Source organism: Dipodomys spectabilis, unplaced genomic scaffold, assembly GCF_019054845.1.
Source record: "Dipodomys spectabilis isolate Male_0828 unplaced genomic scaffold, ASM1905484v1 ptg000095l, whole genome shotgun sequence".
Taxonomy (NCBI): Eukaryota; Metazoa; Chordata; class Mammalia; order Rodentia; family Heteromyidae; genus Dipodomys; species Dipodomys spectabilis.
In genome coordinates, this window is record NW_024870772.1 from 34,892,767 (window position 1) to 34,914,284 (window position 21,518).

The window sequence follows — 21,518 nt, forward strand, 5'->3', positions numbered from 1 at the left end:
CCTGCCAAATCATGAGGGGAGAAGGGCATTTGTCATGCATTTGCATGTGGTTTGAAACAAAAAAGAAAGAAGAGAAATGATTATAGTTCATAAACCGCTCTGTTCAGTGGCAACTCCTTTGTACAACTACTTGAAGATGATTTTAAAAAATGCTTTTCAGAAAAACTATTTCTTGAAGCATTAGGGAAATCATAGGGAATGTCAAAACTTTCGATGTGCTTTGGGATTTGTTCTTAGCAAGTTGTGTTTATTTTTCTGGCATTTACACAGCTGAACCAGAACTTCCATGTAGCAATCATGACATGAGTTTTATTGCCATCCACCACAGCTCAGTCTCTGGGTCACATCTGTGCACATTCCCCAGTCATTGGCAGCACCTAATGGGTTTGTTTTTGGTTTTTTTTTTTTGGATCCCTCCTTCTCTGTGCTATTAACTGTTAAGGGAGGAGCTACTTCGTAATTCTACACCTGTTCATGTCCACGCCCAGCTACTTGCTAAGCTTCCCAAACAAGTACTGGGCAAAGCATGAGAACCTCCCTTCTGGAGCAGAAGAGGTGGCACAGCTGCCCCGGGCTGGATTTGACTTTGGGGATTTTTGTTCTGACTCTCCAATGAATCTGCTACGATGGCTGTTGATGACAGTAATTTATATTCCAGAACGAAGGACAAGCTAACTTCACCCCAAAATGATTACAAATCGTCAAGAAGGAGCAGCCTACCCCCTGAAATACTCTTAGGAAATGACATTAGAGGAAGACTTCAAAGAAACATTAAGAACTTGGAACCTTTTCATCTAAGGCGTCCCAAAAAGAGACCATCCATCTTTCCAGGTAGGAATTACTAAAATGTATGCCTTCTAGTAGAATTAAGACAAAATAGAAACTCTGTATCAGTTATTGAAATCAGGTGTTAAAATTACCTGTTGAGAATGTGAAGTGTCCACATAAACAGGTCCTAAACAAGTTGGAACAGCTCTTCAGTTGGAAAACCTTCTCTCCTCCTTTTATTTTTCTTTATTGGTTGTGACATCTTTACAGATCTGGAAACAGGTGGCTATTTTATGACAGTGAGACTGATTTTCTTGCAATTCTGGAGACTTCTGTGTGGCTTGTCATTCTCTGGCACATCTTCTTTATTTTACAAGATTATTGAATTGCTGAGTGAAGTTGATGTTGATGTGCACCAGAAATTAACAACATAGCATACTTCCATGCATGCTTCAAATTCCTGTCTTGCATCAGAGCTTAAAACCATTTGTAGTAAAGGGCTCAATTAAACAATGTGGATGGTGAAATGTATTAGAGAACTGGAGACACATGGATCTCAGTCTTGATAAGGGGACTCTGATGTCTGCCTTTGATGTTCTTGTGTGGATGATTACAGATATGCAGACATCTGCTAGGACCCTAACTGCGCTAAGTGACCACTGTGGAGTGGGAATTTCCTTGACAATTTGATTTCAGTACAGGAACAAAATAAACTGGAAATGGCCTTTTTGTTGTGGTTGATGGATTAATTGGAGCTTTTGAAATGGAGGATAGATTTGAGCCAACTGCAGAGAGCAGACTCAGTGATAATAGAAAATGAGAAAATAATTCAGTCAGGTAGTATCATTTCATAAAAATGATACTGACATTCTCAATAGGTCACACTTTTTACCACTTTAAGAAATATCTAAAGGGAGGAATGAGAGGGAAAGAGGGAACAGCTTCCTCTAAGCAAAAGGAAAGAAATGTACATATCACCTGACATGGAAGAAATAATTGTATTGTCAAAGCTCATAGAATTCACAAACTTTATAGACCATGATAATGACAATTTGCCTTGTGAAGCTTAAAATGTGTTTGTGACTTTAAGTATCACTATTCCACAATACTGTGAAATATGTGAAATGTATGTAATCACCTAATCTCAATTTAAAAAAAAAGAAAAGTGAGCTAAGGAGTGGGTTAGGAGCAATGGGTGACATTGTTGTCAGACACTTTGTATTCATATACTGTTTTGTAGAATGGGAACTTCTTTGGACAACTACTTAAAGATAATTTTAAAAATTTAAAAATGAAAAAAGAAATATCTAGCTTGTCTGCCTCCAATAGCCCATGCCTTTAATCCTAGAAAGAAATATCTAGCTGGGCACCATTGGCTCATAACCATAATCATAGCTTCTCAGACCTGGAGGACTACATTTTGAAGCCAGCCTGGGCAGAATAGTTCCCTAGCCTCTGTCTCTAAAATAATCAGAAAAAAAAAAAAAAAACCAAAACAAGCAAGCAAACAAACAGGGCTAGAGGTATTGCTCAAATGGTGGAGCACTAGCTGAAGCCTGAAACTCTGACTTCAAAACTCCAGTACTGCCAAGAAAAAAAAGATCTAGAAGATGATTTAGAGATACGAAGCATCATGGACTAAAAGTTACATATCTTAAGGAAATTCTGTGTGTTTGTGTGTGCACGCCTGTGTACAGGCCAGTCCTGGGGTTGAACTTTGAACTTGGGGCCTCAAACTCTCTGGTAATTTACCAGTTAAGCCATGCTTCCAGTTATGGCTTTTGCTGGTTAATTGGAGATAAGAGTCTCTCAGATTTGTCTGCCCAGACTTGCTCATTTGGGTTGAGGGGGAGGAGGAAAAGCCAAGCCTGGACTGAGCCAAGCAGTATGAATTTGTAAATGTATTAAGGATTGAAAGGAGGAATATTTAAGTGTCTAAAGTAAAACCTTTAGGCCTGTTCAGGAACTCAGATCTAAAGCCCCTGACAGGAAGCATTTCATAGGAATGAGTTCACTCATCCTCCAGAATGTTTTTTAAGAGCTATTCTTCACCTTCTTCTTTTTCTTTCTTTTTAAAAAAAATTTGTTGGCTTACTGTATGTTACAATTCAACCTGTTTTTCTCCACTCCCACTACTACCAGCCCTGCCTTTACCTTTCACACCGCTGCCTCCTCCTTCCTGGTTCCAGGAGGACCCCTGGCTCCTGTAGTCATTGCTCTCACTTCCTGGGTGCTCGCTCAACCCTGTTAGCTGTAGCCACAAACCTGTGAAATGTCTTCCTGGCTTGAGCCTTACAAAAATTACCCTTCCTAAGAGCTAGCTGGCAGAACTGATTTGTCACAATGGAGTTTGGGAACAAGTACTGAAATTGCAAAGTCAAGTTCTGAACATTGTCCCCAACTACCTGCAGGAGCTTCCAACCCTTCATGGACTTATGTCTAGTGCTCCAACTGGGTCCTTCATTTTGGCCTGTTTCTGTCCTCAGGGATGCCCTTGGGGACATCAGCCAAAGATGGCCTCTTCCAACTCCTCTGCCCACTTGCCACCAGGTCTCCCATGGGCAAGTTACAGAGTTAACCTGCCTGAAGTTTAAACTACACTGGTTACTGGATTTCTAAATCCATGACTCCACTGTCCTGTGAGTTATAATGATAGCTTTCTAAAGCAGATGATTTTAAGACATTGCTGGGCTACAGATTCTGGCTCAGTGCCTACAGACCACCTGCAAAGAGAAATGTACACAGAGTGTAACAACACTTCCCATTTTATGCTGCTAATACAGTTGCATATAAAGAGTAGATGTCAGGCTGGGAAGGTGGCTCAGTGGTAGAGTGCTTGCCTTGCATGCATGAGGCCTGGGGTTCAATTCCTCAGCACCACATAAGCAGAAAAAGCTGGAAGTGGCACTGTGGCTCAACTGTTAGAGCACTAGCCTTGAGCTGAAGAGCTGAGGGACAGCGCCCAGGCCTCATGACTGACAAAAAAAAAAAAGAGTAGATGTCATCAGGTGTGGTAGCTCATACCTGTAACCCTAGCTACTCAGGAGGCTGAAATATGAGGATGGAGGTTCAAAGCTATCCCAGGCAGAAAAGTCTATTTAACCAGCAACAAGTTTGGACTGGAGCTATGGCTCCATGGTAGAGTGTCAGCCTTGGGTGAAAAAGTCAAATAAGAGTGTAAGGCCTAAGTTCAAGCCCAGTACTAATAGGAAAGAGGGGAGAGGGGGAGAAAGGGAGAGCAGGGGGAGGGGGAGGAAGGGGAAAGGGGGAAAAGAGTAATGGTTGTGGGAATGGAAAGTTGGAGAAATTCAGATGTATTTCACAACTAATAGATTAGCAAAACTAGGGATCCTGCCCAGGTCTTTTTCACATATCCGTGATTTCCACTATTTCACTACCCTCCATTATCAACCGTGGGGATAATTTGTCTTCAGAGACTCAGTAATTGAGGATCCATTGGTATTTCAATGAGCATTCATTCTGACCCCTTCACGCACGCAATTCTTGACTCCACATTCAGTGTCATGTTTCCAGTCCTGCACTGAACAACTGATTGGTTGATCCTTTCATTCATTCATTCACCAACTATTTACTTCATGCATTATGTTGGGAATAAGTCTTCCAGACTTTAGCTCCATATCCCTCCTCCCTCTTTTTTATTGGTGCTAGTACTGGGGCTTGAACTCAGGGCCTGATACTTGCTCAAGACTGGAACTCTACCATTTGAGCCACACCACCTCCATTTCTGCATTTTTGGTGGCTAATTGGAGATGAGAATCTCTGGGATTCATCTGCCAGGCTGGCAGTCTTCTGGGTAGCCAAGACTACAGGCGTGAGCCACCAGCTGCCAGCTCCCCTTTGATCTTATCCTTTTCTCCTCTACGCCTGCTCATACTGCACATAATCATCTACTTAAAATGAATATCTGTTTGTATGAGATGTACAAGACACTGTATTGAAAAGGAACTTTACAACTTCGGGGCAGGGGAGGGAGGAGTTGGGGAGGTGGGGAGGGAAGGGATGGTAGGGATAAAACAAAGAAGTAGGTAGCAATGCTCAATAGGAAATGTACTCATTACCTTACTCATGTAACTAACCCTTCTGTACAGTATCTTTACAATCAAAAATATATATTAATGAAAAGGAATATCTGTTTGTTTCCTTCCCTGTCTTAAGGTTTTGCAAAATGGAAAGTGGTACTGTAGCTCAAGTAGTAAAGCAGTAGCCTTGAGCACAAAGAGGTTATGAATAGTGCCCAGGTACCCAGGCCCTGAGTTCAAGTCCCACAGCAGACAAATAATAGTAAGATTTTTTTCAAGGTGACCTCCATACACAGGAAAAAGCTTAAGCCCTTTAACATGATCTTCCCTGGCCTCCATCCCCAGTCCTTTACCAAACATTCCTCCTTGTGATCCACAAACTCAGCCAGCTTCAGAGACCTGTGACCCCCTCCTGCACATGCTACCTGAAGTTCCCCCCAACCAGGTCCTTCCTTGGCCTCAGGTGATGATTTCACATCTCTTTCAAGAGGAGATTGGGGGCTGGGAATGTGACTCAGGGGTAGAATGTTTGTCTAGCATACATGAAGCCCTGGGTTCAATTCCTCAGTGCCACATAAACAGAAAAAGCCAGAAGTGGCTCTGTGGCTCAAGTGGTAGAGTGCTAGCCTTGAGCAAAAGAAGCTGAGGGACAGTGCCTAGGCCCTGAGTTCAAGCCCCAGGACTGCCCATTCCCCCCCCCCCCCCACCAAAAAAGAGAGGAAAGAAGAGATTAGGTTGGTACAATTGAGGCCCTTCCTTCTGAAAGGACCTTAGACTCTTTTCTCTGACAGCTCTTATCACCCTGTATTGTAACTGTGTGTCTGTGTGTCTTTATTTCCCCTTCCTCCTTGCCCTCCCTCCCCCACCCCCAGCCAGTTATCCAGTGCCATGACAGGCTGGTTATCCTTTGTATACCAAGTGCCTGGCACAAGGGCTGGTGCGTAGCATGCATTCAATAAATAGTTATCCAATGATCTCTAATTGCACTGAAGAGAATGTGCCCCTGATCTATCCTTTGTCCTTTCTGACTTCCTCCAGACACTGCTCATGGCATTCTTGTCATCTCCCAACATCACACACACACACACACACACACGCACGCACACACGCACACATGCACGCACACATACATACCCACATACATACTTGCACACTCTCATGCACCTGCATTCCTGTGAAGCCCTTTCTTGGATTCTCTGGAAGGCCCTTTCTAGTCCTCCATCTTCTACCACTGACCTCTTTTTGACCTCTTTGACTCCTTTATACCTTCTTGGCTTCAGTGCTACATTATAGTGGTACCTTTATGTATAGATTGTTTATGTAGAAACTCCATAAAAACACAGATTATGTCTTACTTCCTTAAATTGTTCAAAGTTGGTGTCCATTCACCATCTGGTGGTTAGTTACCTCATGTGTGGGGCATTGTACCAGTCTAGAGTTCTTATCTGATTCTAGCTCCAAGAAAGAATTGGTTAGCAGATAATCATTGTCAAAAGGGAATGACTTTATAGTGGTTCAATCACAGCTTAAACTCCAGATGGAGGAAAAAAGGAGGTAGGATTATCTCATGCATTCGTTTAAAAAAAAAAAAAAAGAAGTGTCAGAGCTGGATGCTAGGGACTCACATGGAGATCTGAGGACTGCAGTTTGAAGTCAACCTGGGCAGAAAGGTCCATAAGATTCTTACCTCCAATTATCTAGCAAATAGCCAGAAGTGGAGCTGTGGCAAATGTGGTAGAGTACCAGCCTTGAGCAAAAAAAGCCAGGTGAGAGAACAAGGTTCTAAGTTCCAGCCTCAGTACCGACACATACACACACACGCACGCACACACACACACACACACACACACACACACACACACACACACACACACACACACACACACACTCTGCTACAAGCCAGGAACTATTCCAGGCCTTGGGAACCAAGCAAACAGTGATTCTATTTTTAGTCCAGGCATATGGGAAATAATTTTTCTAACAAGATGTTTGTATATTGCACAGCTCAATAAATACCTCTTGATAAAGGAAGGAGAAACTCTAAAGTCCTCCATCTTAGATGAATCTTAGAAAACTACAGAGTAGAAGTTTTATTTATATCAAAACCAAGCATTTTATCTTCTTTAAGAGAAGATTTATCAATAGTCATTTGGCTAAGGGTCTGCAGTTCCGGGTCTCAGAGACTAAGCATTAGGATTTGAGTCTCCATCGGGCACTATTGGCTCACACCTGGAATCCTAGCTACTCAGAAGGCTGAGATCTGAGGATGGCAGTTCAAAGCCAGGCCAGGCAGGAAAGCTTCTGAGACTCTTATTTCCAATAAACCACCAGAAAAGTGGAAGTGGCACTGTGGCTAAAATGGTAGAATGCTTGCCTTGAGCTGAAGACCTGAGGGACTGCCTAGCCAGTCAATGAAGCCAAGTCCTCTGGACACCAGTGGATTATGCCTATAATCCTAGTTACTCAGGATGCTGAGATCTGACGATTGTGGTTTGAAGACAGCCCAAGCAGGAAAGTCTGTGAGACTTATCTCCAATTTAAACATTTAAATAAATGAATGAATAAATAAATAAATAAAAGCTATAATTGGAGCTGTGGCTCAAGTGGTAGAGTTCTAGCCTTGAGCAAATAAACTCAAGATTCAGAGACAACACCCAGACCCTGAGTTCAAGCCAGGACCTGCACCCCCCCCCCCACACACACAAATCATGTATCTAGAGAGAAGTGGTCTAATGTATACCACACCCACAGGCCACAGGCATACAAAGGAGCATCTCAGCCTGGAGAAAGGGACACTGGGGCCTAGCATCATAGGTTGTTCCTTCCTCACTTTTGAGCAAACAAGTTGTGTTTAATCAGCTAGTTCTTAAAATACCCTACTGCCTTTACAGTCATCTGTTGTATGAAGCAAGAAGCCATCTGCTTGGAGGAAACAGGCAATTCCAGGTATTTCCACGTCACGTAGGCCGAGGACAAGTGTGATTAAGAGCTCCTGGCCAGCAGGAGAGGACGCTGACCTGAAAGAACACAGCTGAATCACAACATGTGGCCAAACATTGTTTCTTGTTTTTAAAATCAAATTTTGGTTCCAAGCGAGGCTTAGTGGGACCTACCTAGAATCCCAGCCCTCAGAAGGCTGAGACAGGAGGATCGTAAGTTCCCATGCAGCTTAGGCTACATAGAAATTCTGTTCCTAAAGAATGTTTTTTTTTTTCTTTCAAATCCATAGTCTACAAAAAGTTGATTAAAATTAAGACTCTTTATTTTTATCAGTTGTAGGGCTTGAACTCAGGGCCTAAGCACTGTCTTTGAACCTCTCTGTGCTCAAGGCTAGCACTCTACCACTTGAGCCACAGCGCCACTTCAGGTTTTGGAGATAAGAGTCTCATGGGAAACATAGGTCCCATGGTTTCCCTTATTTGCAATAACTAGTATATGTCTGAGACAAGCAGAAATGGTCAGATGAGTTGATGTTAGTCGAAATGAACCTCAAGATAAGGACTCAAATGGTTTTTCTTTCATGCAATTGTTTCTAACATATTTATAAGATGATTTCTTTGTTGCTTTGTATGTCCCTCCCCTATAGTATAACCCTTGTCTTCACTGTATTTGATGTTGGTATAATTTGGGGAGGGGAAGGGAAAAAGCAAATTGTTTAAATGGGGATACATGTGGACCCATTGCAACAATGAGACGTACAAGACATTATGTCGAAAAACAAACTTTACAACTTTGGCGCAGTAAGATTTTTGGGAGATGGGAAGGGATGGTAAGGGGAAACAAAGGAGGCGGCAACAATGCTTGATAAATATACTCATTACCTTGCTCATGTAATTGTAACCCCTCTGTATGGTATTTTCACAATTTAAAAAAAAAGAGTCTCATGGGGACTTTTCTGCCTGGGCTGGCTTTGAAAACCATGATCCTTAGATCTCAGCCTCCTGAGTAGCTAGGATTACAGGTGTGAGCCACCGGCTCCTGGCAAAATTAGGATTTCTGAAGAAAAACTGCTTCATTCTTTTCTTTGCTAAATGAAGGTTTTTATTTGTGTCTGTTTTTGTGTGTGCCAGTATTGGGGCTTGAACTCAAGAACTGCTCACTGTCCTTTAGTTTTTTTCACTTAAGGCTGGAGCTCTACCCCTTGCCCCACAGCACTAACTTCCAGCTTTCTGGTGGTTAATTGCAGATAAGAGTCTCATGGATTTTCCTATCTGGGCTGGCTTGGAACCTTGATCCTCCTAAGTAGCTAGGATTACATGAGTGAGCCACCAGCAGCTTATACATGAAGATTTTTAGTGGGAGCCTGGTTCATTATCAGAACAATAGCAGCTAGTTTTGCATTCTGACCTCACTGCAAGCAGGAGATGATGAGAATAGACTTCTGGTCTAGAGGCACCAACACAGGAACAGCAAGGGACACATGGATTAGGCATGCTGACTCCAGGAGAGGTTGAGCATTAGTAATCCCCAAACTCCAAAACTACAACACTCCTAAATCCAAAACATTGTGAGCACCCACATGACACAAGTTAGTAGAAAATTCCACATCTAGCCACTTAGAATGGTCACACTCAAAACCCAGGCTCCCTAAAAATAGTGTATAAATTCACCTTGAGGCAATGCATGTAAATGTTGCATATGAAATATCAATGAATTTCCTGTTTAGACCAGAGTCCTGTTTCCAGAGAAGTCATTGTGTTTATGCAAATATTGCAAGTGTCAGGGCAGAGCTAGTCCCAAACATTTCAGTCAGACGTTACACAATGTGCACTATTCTCTATTTAGCATTCTGTCATCCCAGAGCCCTGGAGAGTGATGGGTTGGATGGGGTCAGTGAGATGGATAGACTCCATAAAGAGCTTGGTCAGAGCCCTTATGAGCGCTTGCTATGACAAGTGCTTCCTAGGTTGTGTGCTGTGTCCAGTGTTGGATGGTTATACCTTGTGATGACAGAAACTATGTCTCACACCCCCTGAGATTTCTCACAGCACCTACCCACAGTGTTTTGCCTATAGCAGGTATGTCAGAGCCGCTCAGACATGGTGGAAGATGTGCCTTAGGTCATGATCCCTCCACTTGCCCATCTCTGCTCATCTGGTCCCATGATTTCCTTCAGCATTTCACTTTCAAGGCAGGTCATGTTCGAAGGCTAAAGCCAAAGGGTCTCCCAGGCCAAACTTCCTGGCTCACCTCTCATCAAAGGATCACAGCCTGAGAAGTTCACAGCCAATAGCTACTTCTCATCCTGGTTCTCCATCTCACCAAACCCAAAATGGACACATCTCTCAGTACCTGTTTGGGTATCTGTGAAGTGGGATTATAAACAGCATTTATGTAGGTTGTGTAAAGCTCAGATAAGATCATTAGCATCATCATCACCGTCACCATCATCACCATCACATTGTGATGATCCTGGAGCTTAAACTCAGAGCCTAGGCACTATCCATGAGCTTTTGTGCTCAAAGCTAGCACTATACCTACTCAAGCCATAGCTTCATTTTTGGCTTTTTAATGGCAATTAGAGACAAGAGTCTCCCAGACTTTCTTTCTTAGGCTGACTTCAACCTTGATCCTCAGTTCTTAGCCTCCTGAGTAGTTAGGATTACAGGTGTAAGCCACTAGCACCTGACTCCAAATAAGATTGTGAATAGGAAATGATATACAGTTAAGGTTAACAGTTATTCTTACCTATTTTTAGTAGCAAAGGTTTGATTCTTCACAATGAATGCTTTTTCTTCTAATAAGTGGGTGGTGGTTACCAATACATCTCATTGGGAAGTCCTCTGTTGCTAATCAGTCTCTCTGGTTACGTGAAGTTTTACATAATGAGATACTAATAAAAGGCCCACTCACTTTAACTTTTTTCACAACAAATAGAAAAACCTCTTGTTTCCATTTTCTGGAGTTCATTTCAATAAATGTTATTTTAAATGACCAGAGGCACACAGGCATTGCGCCTTTGTGTTCCTCTCCTAAGAATGTCCTCCTTTTGTCTCACTGTGTGTGAATGCCTAGAGTCCTGTATAATTGATCATTTCCCCATGTATTCTAGATCTAGCTTCTGTATAGGAGAGAAAACATGCATCTTTTGTCTCTGAGCATTTAAAAAGGGGAAGGCATGGAAACTCTTATTTGTAATCAATATCCATATGTTTTCTCAGTGATGCTTCACTTTAAGTCTTGTCTTGGGAAGTCTCTGAAAGTCGGACAGTATTAGAAATTACATTATCTAAGTTTAATAATCCTACTGCATGTGATATTTTTGCTTAATTTTGTCTGATTAGAGCCCTGCTTTCAGAAGTTCAGCCCTCAACTTTTTCTTCGAACACAAATTTGGAGTGAGACAAAAACTCTTTTACAACCATGATTTTCAAAAGCAGCTTGTATATAAATATAGTCGACACTTGAAATGCTGAAATAGTGAGAGGCTAGACTTCAAAAACTTTGAAATTCAATACGACATTTTGACTTAAAATTAGATAATATGCACAGTGCTGATGGTGCATGCCTATAATCCTTGCTGCTCAGGAGGCCGAGATAAGAGGATTGCAGTTTGAAACCAGCCCAGGGAAGAAAAGTCCTTCAGACTCTTATCTCCAATTAACCAGCAAAATGTTGGAAGTGGGGATGTGACCCAAATGGTACCAGATTTGTGTGAAAAAGCTAAACAAGAGTATGAGGCCCAGAACTCAAGCCCCATACATACACCAAAAAATTAGATATTATGACATTTCTTTTTTTTATTGTGAAAACACCATACAGAGGGGTTGCAGTTACATGGGCAAGGTAATGAGTGCATTTCTTATCAATAGTACTGATGCAACAAAAAATGAGGTAACCTCTTTACTTCCATGATACCATTTATTTATTGGAGTGATGCAATTGCGATTTTTATCCTAAAGAAACAAAACAAACTTCATAAGAACATTATACCCAGCTATTTTTAAGTAAAACAAGATGATAATATTAAGATATATGATTAAGATGCATGATTTGTGTGTATATGGACAAAGGAAATATTTTATACTTATGAAGGGCATACAGTGAGCCAGTATATTAGATTTATCCCTCAATTACAGGATTTTTTCCTTCTGGTAAATATATATATATATATATATATATATATATACATATATATATATGTATATATATATATGTATATATATATATATATATAGTGAAAATATATGTACAATAATTAGATAGGTAGGTAGGTAGGTAGATAGATAGATAGATAGATAGATAGATAGATAGATAGATAGATAGATAGATAGTAGATGATAGATGCACAACTATAGTTCCAACTTTAGGGTATAAAGTGACTTAGACTGATCCAACCTAAAAGTAAGTTGCTTCCTTAAAGATTATGTATACTTAGATTTGAGTATTCCCACACAATTTCTTTCCTATTCTGAGATAATGTTCTACATATGTATTTGCACTGACTATAAAAATATATACAGACATATATGCATACATATACTTTCATACACATACATATACACATGTATAAATACATACTTTTATATTTAGTCAGTTTACTTTAATGGTACATTTTGAGTACTTGTCATTGTATAAGTTAATATACTTTGAAGAAAGAACTGTTTGGGAAGAGATCAGCCATTCAGTTATTCAGCTACATAAGAAATGGCTATACTCTATATACTCTATATAAATGGCTCTAGTCTTTGCACTGGTTGCTCTCACTTGTAGTCTTAGCTATTCAGGAGGTTGAAATCTGAGAATCACAATGCAAAGCAAGCTAGAACAGAAAAGTCCATGAGACTCTTATCTGGAAGAGGAGCTATGGTGCAAATGATGTAGCACCAGTCTTGAGCAAGTGTGAAGCTCTGAGTTCAAGCCCTAGTGTGGACAGGACACACACACACACACACACACACACACACACACACACACACACACACACACATGAATTAGAGGAAAGTGCTGCCTAAAGCATGTTTAGCTTCACTATTTAACTATAATGCCTTCTTTTCTTTGCAATCCAGAAAAAAAGTGGATTTGGAAAGGAAGTTTGCAGGATGAAAATAAATGGATGGTCACTTTAGGTTATGTGAATGTAATACCTCTTGTTACAAAGATGGTTAGGGTATTTTCAGTGATAAGTTTAATTTTTTTTATTTTTCACCCTGAGTGGAGTTAAACCTTTTGTGTTGAATAATAGGATTTTAGCTCTATGTCTGACATCCCACTGGTTCAAAATGTATGGATGGAGGGAGTTCAGGATGCTGTATGATTATGTATGCGAACATCTACCCATAAATATATATGTGTCTGCATATATGTAACTGGCAGTACTGGGGTTTGAACTCAGAGCCTTGAACTTTCTAGGCAGGTACTCTACTAATTAAGCTAGGCCTCTAACTGGTATGTGTTTTTTGTTAGATCAGATACACTAAGGGTGTTCCTCAATTGTCAAGTAACCTCTTTCCTACCAAGACACTTAAGAAAGACTGAAGTCATCTTTGTGAATAATTGATACAGGATTGAGTGTCAGAATAACTGTTTTATTTATGGATAAGAAAGGTATGCTTGTTTTTAGATGTTACGTGTCCAAAGGTAAATGCAAGGCATACATGAGGAAACAACATCGTAACTGCCTTATCCTATGAAATGCTGAGCCTGGACTCAAGAATCTAACTATGAAGACCTGGATGTTCAGGGATCTGATTTTCCTGTCTAATGTATTACCAGAAGAGCCGAGCTCATGCTTCTCTGGGACTAGCATTTTAGCCTACACTTCTAATGGCAATCCTGACACCACATTACCCAGTATAGAAGCCCTAATTAGCCATGAACTATTTCCCTACAGGACAGTCCCAGAGCGTCAGTTGTCCTTTTCATCAGGATTTCTTTGTGTTGGGGTGTGGTTTACTCTGTGTAATGTATGCCTTTTCCTCACCCTCTGAAAACTACCCAGTGAGAAAGGGCAGTGAGTCATGTCCCTTTTCCAGTCTTGCAAAGTTCTCTGAACTCATATGTGAGTTAAGCTGGTGTTACTAACATACAGCACTGTTTCTCCAACCATTGCAAATCTGAATTCTACCGGAATATTTCAGGAAACACAAGCCCTGGCCCTGAAGATCGGAGTCTTGTCAGTTTAGGTGCAGCAGACATGTCTGATAAGTCGCTGGTCACTAGTGACTTAGGTGGAAAAGATCCTAAATGTCTAAATAATCCACCTTTCATGTTTGGAAAACAGGAGGCAACTATGCCTTGTAGACCTACACCATACCAGGCCCTTGCCACAAGAAAAGCCCAGCATGATCTCGGGCAGAAAGATAATTTATGTTTTCCCAAAAGGGCTCTGACTTGAGGTCTATCATGTACGAATCTCCCTGGCTCCAAGTCTTTTTTATTTTTTCTGGGCCTGAGGCTTAAACTCTGGGCTAGACATTGTCCCTGAGCTTTTACCACTCGAGCCACAGCTCCACTTCTGGCTTTTTTTTGTTGGTGGTAGTAGTTAACTGGAGATAAGAGTCTCATGAACTTTACTGCTTGGGCTGGCTTTGAACCTCATCCCTTCCCACTCTTAATAACTATACAAGTAGAAGACTGGAGCATAGTTCTGGGCCACCCATCTCAAGGTGTTTATCCTAACTCCTGAGTACAGCATTGGGATTCTGTGTGATTCTGTGTCTCTTGATCAAAAGCTAATACCACAAACAATGTTACAAAATATAGAAGCACTCAAGGAAGAAGTTAATATCATTTGCAACTGCCAGTCCTATGCAGAAACTGCATTTGCAGAGGCAAGATAAACAATACATACATAAGTTTCTGGTTATTAAATCATATGCATCCAAAATAAATAGCAGTCTGTGCAACTTCTAAAAATAGTATTTCTGCAACAAGGATGCTACAAATCAATGTATAATGATTTATATAAAAGACAAAATAACCTTGTAAGATGTGAGCATTGCAAAGCGATGGCTTGCACAGTGCTTTAATTTTTGCTAACTTAGAGCTTCTCTATGTCAAATATACCCAAATTCTTCAGGTCTTCCTCAACAAAAAACAGCTGAGTGAAAACTATGCCCACTCATGCTTAAGGTAACATTTACAGTAATGACAGAAGTGATTTCATTGGCAATAAATCACTTTCTGACTTCTTCAGGAAACACTCCCACATGCACAAACATAGACAGGAGGAAGGGAAATAGAAATTATTTCCTTCAGAAACAGCCTAGATCTGTGAAGAAAAAAAAAAACCATGTGCCATTTAGGGATGTGGAAGAAAGAGAAAATAAACCAACTAGAAATGTGTCAGCAGAGAGAACTTAGAGAAACAATAGGACTACAACAACATGGCACCTGCCCACTTCCATGAGCACCTCCCTCATAGGAAATCCATGATGAGGTGTTTTGTTTTGATAAGTTTGTTGACACAGAAAGGACAAGACAAACGATGGCCATGGAACTGGGTGAGATGCTTGGCCGTGGGAAATGCAAAGCCCCCTCACTGTCACCAAGATGGTTAGAGGAAAGGGAAGCAAGGGTAGAATTGCTGCTTATGTCGCATACATGTGAAAATGATGATGAAAGAATGAAATGAGACAGGAAGAATGGAAAATTTGTTTTAGCCGCCCTCTAAAACAACAAAAACAAACAATAGATCCAGAGCTCTCTGCTGTGGAGATTTTTATAAGGTAGTTAGAGTATGTAGGGAGGAAAAGACAATGAGAGGTTGAAGGCTGTGAATGTCTAAGGCTTCTCTGTGTTTCTCTCCTCTTTGGGTGGTCTCCACTTTCTCTGTCCAATGTAGGATCTAAAGCTGCCGCCACTGGGCAGCCGAGGTAGACATTATTAATATATGCTGCAACTTTGGTGTTCAGATGGAAGTCTCACTGCATATTGTAGTTATTATGTGTGGAAGGAGTGTAAGTAAGTATGTGGAAGGAGATAAGTTAGGAAATCCACCACTACTTTTCAGGAACTATACTGGTTGTACTTTTTTCAAATATACTTGAGTGTTGCATTTATGGTTGTACTTCTTTCAAATGTGGAAGTTTGGGATTAATCAATAATATAAAATAGACTCGAAGGTAAAAGGTACGCACAAAGTACACATTAATCTGTTTGATGGAGTTCTGCCCTTATCCTGAACCACCGTGTTTATACACCCTTAATCCCCTGTACTCTGTAATTACAATCTCAATGTGTCACATTGCTGCACTCTGCTTACTGCCGAATGGGCTGCTGTTTAAATGTTGTGTAATATAGCTATGGAATAGCTTTGGGCTTTATTTCTAAGTTATAAAAATCTGAAAATGCCAGGAATTTTGTCCAGAGTGGCAACATTTCTCTAGTATGCTTTTAAAAAAATATGCTAAAGAAGTATGCTTGCCTTCGTCTGTTTTCTGCTACTATAATTGAATGTCACAGACTAGATAAATTATATATGACAGGTCTTTATTTGGGTCACAGTTCTGGAGTCTGGGGAATCCCAGAGTATGGTACTGGCGTGTGGCAATGGCTTCTTGCTGTGTCCCATAGGCAGAAGGGCAAGGGAACTCACGCGAATGAGGAAGGGTCATGCTGACTTACCTCTTACTGGAAGCTGCTCTATTCATGAGGCTCTTAAGTGTCCCACCTTGTGTGTGTGTGTCTGTGGGGAGGGTTGATATTGTTTTATTTTGTTGCAAGACAGGATCTCACCATGAAATTCAAGCTACCTTGAACTTGTAAACCTTCTGCTTCAACCTCCAAAGTGCTGGATTATAGGCATGCACCACCACCACTCCACTTAATACCATCACAGAGGCAGTTAAATTTTATGATAAGATTTAGAGGGGATATACAAACCATAGCAATACTCCACTCCCGGATTATTATAATTTAAGTTCGGGAAAATTACACGCTTGGGAAAAAGACCTGTGAGTTCCGTAGCCTTGTATCTTGCCCAGTGAGTCTGTCATCACCTATTCCACCAATGAAAAGGCATCTGGGAAATCATATGACATTTCCTCAAAAGTTTCACTCCGATTATTCTTCCTGGTTATTATTGTTATAAACAAGCCTTTGAGTTTGGGAGGCTCACTTTTTTTTTTACATGGATTTAACTGCAAGAAGTGTTTGGTGGTTGTGTTGAGGCATGCACACAAGGAAAAATATCCACCTGGCAGTGAGCACACTGGAGAATCTAGAAATAGATGAATTGTGGATCTGAAAGAAATCATCACATTAAATTCAGTGTGCTCAGTTGATAGATGAATAAATGCAGACTGACCAGAGAGCTTTCATGGATGGTCTCCTGACTCCTGCACTAGTCTATGATGTCATCCTTCATGAGATTATTGCAGAAATCCAGGTCATCTCTGGGTCATCTTAGTGAGGAGAAAATGACACCCACACCTTCCTTTCTGTTCCAAAGAATTATGGTTAGCAACCTAGACACTAACCTATGTTTACAAACACCCACATGGCCATCATTGTGATACAGGCACTAGGGTGGACAAGGAATGGGGGGGAGGAAGTGGAGGGTGGAAGTTTTAAAAAGCACATATCCATGATGAGACACCTATGAGGAGGGATTCAATCTAGTCTACAGATCAAGGCTTCAACAGATCTCTGTCCTTAAGAGGGAAAATCTGGGGCAGGAGACACGGCTCATTTGGTAGAGTACTAGCAAATGGCTTGAAAGTGTTAGGAACTGAGTTCAAGTTCCAGTCTTGGACCAAAAAAGAAAGAAAAAATAGGACAAATTTGTTTCTTTGTTGGAAATGGTCATCACACCAAAGAGAAGGGGTTTTAGTTCATGGTAATTTGAGTTGAAGAAAACCTGATTCTCTTCACAGATAGGATTCAGGAGGTTACTAGGCTCCTCGGTAACCTTTTTCTTGTAGGGAAATGGAGTAAGGGTGTGTTCCTTTTGAAAGGGAAGAGTCTACTTCATGTTAATGGCTTCAAAGTCAGAGAGACATTCTATTCCCATGTCTTACTGGGGAAGTGGGCATATGCAAAATGATACAGTAAATGCTAAGAACAAGTTCGAGACAGGGCAAGAATTGCAACTTTTTAGTTTTATGTTTACCTTCACACTAATTATTCTTTAAAGAATTTTTTCCTGTTCTTTTGTTCAAATAGATAACTAAAATCAGTGTTACAACAATATACTTTAGTAATTAAATTAATAAGGGATCATATTTTTACACATAGATCACAACCAAATTCCTAATGACTAACCAGTTAATACACCTCTTGATTAAAAAAGCAATGAAGGAAGGTGGAAAATTTGGTCTAAATATGGGTTGGAGCAGCTAGGGGGCTGCATCTGTCATTGAGCAGTGAGCACTTTCCTCATTTGAGAGAAATAAATTCATTTTATGCATTGTCAAGGTTCAATTTTAGCCCTTGATAAGGATAGCACCCAGCTGGGTGCCAGTGGCTCATACCTGTAATCCTAGCTACTCAGGAGGCTGAGATCTGAGGATTGCAGTTCAAAGCCAGGGCAGGAATGTTTGTGAGACTCTTATCTCCAAGAAACCATGAGAAAACTGGAAGTGGCGCTGTGGCTCAAGTGGTAGAGTGCTAGCCTTGAGCTGAAGAGCTGAGGGACAGCACCCAGGCCCAGAGTTCAAGTCCCACAACCGAGAAAAAAAAAAAGGCACCCAAGGCCAGATACTGGTATCTTATGCCTATAATTCTAGGTACTGAAGAGCTAAGATATGAGAATAGAGGTTCAGAGCCAACTTGGGCAGTAAAGTCTATGAGATCCTTATCTCCTATTAACTAGCAAAAGAAAAGATGAAAGTAGCACTGTGTCTTAAGTCATAGAGTGCCAACTTTAAGCAAAAAAAAAAAAAAAAAAACAGAAACAAAAACAAAAAAAAAAGTGTGGAGACCCCAAGTTCAAGCTCCAGTACCAGTACCAATGAAGAAAACAAAAAAGGTGGAAGGATTTTGCATGGCTTTTAGTTTGAAAAGATCTCCAACAGAAAGCTCTATGATGAGACAGAGATGTAACAAATAGTCATTGCTAAGGGAAAAGCCTTTAAAAAGAGCACCAAAGCAAATTTCAAAAACAAATACATACCTAATTTCCCAAAGTACAGTCAGTAATTTGTTGTTGTTTTTTGTTTGTTTTTCTGCCATTTCTGGGGCTTGAACTCAGGGCCTAGGCTTAGTCCGTGAGCTTTTTTGCTTATAGGATTATAGGCATGAGCCCCCTGCACCCCGCTTCAAAGTATAATAATTTGAAGAGAGCTTGTGCTGTGATTCAAATATTAGTGCAATTGCAGAAACAGACAAACAGACAGGCACACACACACACACACACACACACACATGGGTACTTGTTTCAGACTTTAAGTCTTGCTATTCCTGTTTTGTTCTTTGGGACTCTTAATGGGTTTTATTCATTATCGCTTCTGTTCAATATTTATCTGTTTTTCTCAAGTAAAACTCAACCATAAAAAGTGTCTAAGAAGTGGTACTGTGGCTCAAGTGGTAGAGCAGCAGCCTTGAGCTGAAGAGCTCGGGCATAGCACCCAACCCCAGAGTTCAAGCCCCACGACTGACCACAAAAAAAAAAAAAATTACACAAACTTTAAGGTGGGCACCAATGGCTCACACCTATAATCCTAGCTAAGATCTGAGGATTGCGATTCAAAGCCAGCCTGGGCAGGAAAGTCCGTGAGACTCTTATCTCCTATTAACCACCAGAAAACCGGAAGTGGCACTGTGGCTCAAGTGGTAGAGTGCTAGCCTTGAGCTGAAGAGCTCAGGGACAGCACCCAGACCCAGAGTTCAAACCCCACGACCAACAAGAAAAAAAGTAACTATATGCAGTGGAACCCAGGATTAAGATGCTTGTGTAGTAGAAACAGCTCTGATGTAATGGCAGTCCTTCCTGTTTGTATTTTGTTTATCCTTTTGGTTTTGACTTTTTTTTGAGAGTCTAGCTATACCTTACTAGAGCCCATGAGCCTCCTGCAACTGCTTCTAAGCACAAGGATTACAGCCATGCATCACTGCACAGGGCTGGATGTCTCTGTCCTTGAAAAGCTTTCTCAACCACTCCCCCATTTGCGATTTCTCGATACTTGTTCTATTGGTGTTCTTTAACGTCTGTCCCTCTTGGTGGGTTTTTCATCTTTTTCTTATATTTTCTGTCTTTTTCTAATTCCCTCCTCCTATAGTGTCCTTAGAATTTCATCTCTTCCCCTTCTGCTGTATTGGGCAATTCTGTTCTTTCCTGTTCTGACTTAAAGCTCTTTTTCAAAGCAGTTATTGCACATCCATAACTAATAGAGGTGCTTGTCAAAATGCAAAGGCCAGCTAACACTATGTCCTTTAAGTTTGTGGTCATCCTAAGAGTACATGAGAAGCATCTGCAAATCTCTTTTTCGTTGTGTTTCGTTGTCATTTTAGTTTTTTGCTTTAGTCTTGTTTTTTTTTTTACTAGGGTCTCACTATATAGCCTGTGCTGGCTTCAGACACCCTGTGTAATCTAGGCTGGCCTTGAATTCATGATCGTCTGCTTTGAGTGCCGATATTACAGGCAGCTTTCACCATACCTGGCTTGTAAGATAAATCTTGTTAAAAATTCAAATACTGAGCCACCTGTAATCCTAGTAACTCAGCAGGTTGAGATACAAGGATCACAATTCAAAGCCAGCTTGGCCAGGCAAGTCTGTGAGACTTATCTCCAATTAACCAGCAAAAGGCTGCAATTGGTGCTGTGGCACAAGTGGTAGAGTGCTAGCCTTGAAAGATAAAGCTAAAAGGCAGTGCCCAGATGCTGAGTTCAAGCCCAGTATCTCACCCCCACCCCCACCACCACACACACACATACAAATACTGGTTGCTAAGGTTTGGGGTTGGTTTAGGAATATGTACTTTTAATATTGACCATGTAGTTCTGTTAAAGGGAATCTTCATTCACTGGAAAGCTTTATAGTCTAACAAGATTTTCCTGTGCTGGAGCAATTGGAACTTAGGGCATTTCCCCCTTCTTTGTATATGCAGTAAAGCTGGTTCTTAGCCAGCCCTGGAAAGTCTGCATCATGACTAGGGATCAACCAAACCCCATATTCTGTTACCTGGACCATCTTGCTCACCAAAGATCACACCCTTGTTGGAAGCTGTCTGGTAAAACTTCAGTTCACTCATTATTAAGGGATAAGACTCAAATTTCTCCCATCTTGAGAGGATTTCCCTTGTTAGATGCCTGGCAGTGTTTCATTGAAGAGGCTCAGTGAACCATTTAGCTAAGGCCCAGGGAGGATGAAACTTGTTCTGGGTCAGTCCAGGAAGCTTAGGTCATAATCAACTCGTGAATGCAACTGAGCATAGTCTCAGAGTACCTTGGAGATGAACAGAGAGTGCTATTTTCTATTTTCAGGATTCATTGTAGTTTGTGGTAAGTTCACATCAAAACTACTCAATGAGAGTGTTGGGGTTTTTTCCAACTCAAATTATAGGATACCTGTGTTCCCTTTGCAAGGTAACTTAGGTATAAAGAAAATCAGAAACTGAAAAAAACATTTAAATACATATCTAAGGGTTCATTTCCCTAACATCACATTATCTGACCTTTTCCGCTTGACTCATACATATACTAGATATTGCAAATAAGGGAAACCATGGGACCTATGTTTCTTTGGGCCTGGCTTACTTCACTTAATATAATTTTTTCCAAGTTTTTCCATTTCCTAACAAATTGGGCAGTGTCATTATTTCTGATGG

The 21,518-nt window shown here is 40.8% G+C and overlaps 1 protein-coding gene across 1 annotated transcript in view; it reads left to right on the forward strand.

The window, feature by feature from the left end:
- The first annotated feature begins 559 nt into the window (after positions 1-559).
- Positions 560-21,518, forward strand: part of Fry (FRY microtubule binding protein) — a 365,147-nt gene continuing 344,188 nt past the window's right edge. The window contains exon 1 of the mRNA XM_042685416.1: positions 560-831. Coding sequence (XP_042541350.1) covers positions 627-831 — 205 coding nt within the window. The 5' untranslated portion in view covers positions 560-626. The remainder of the gene's footprint in view (positions 832-21,518) is intronic.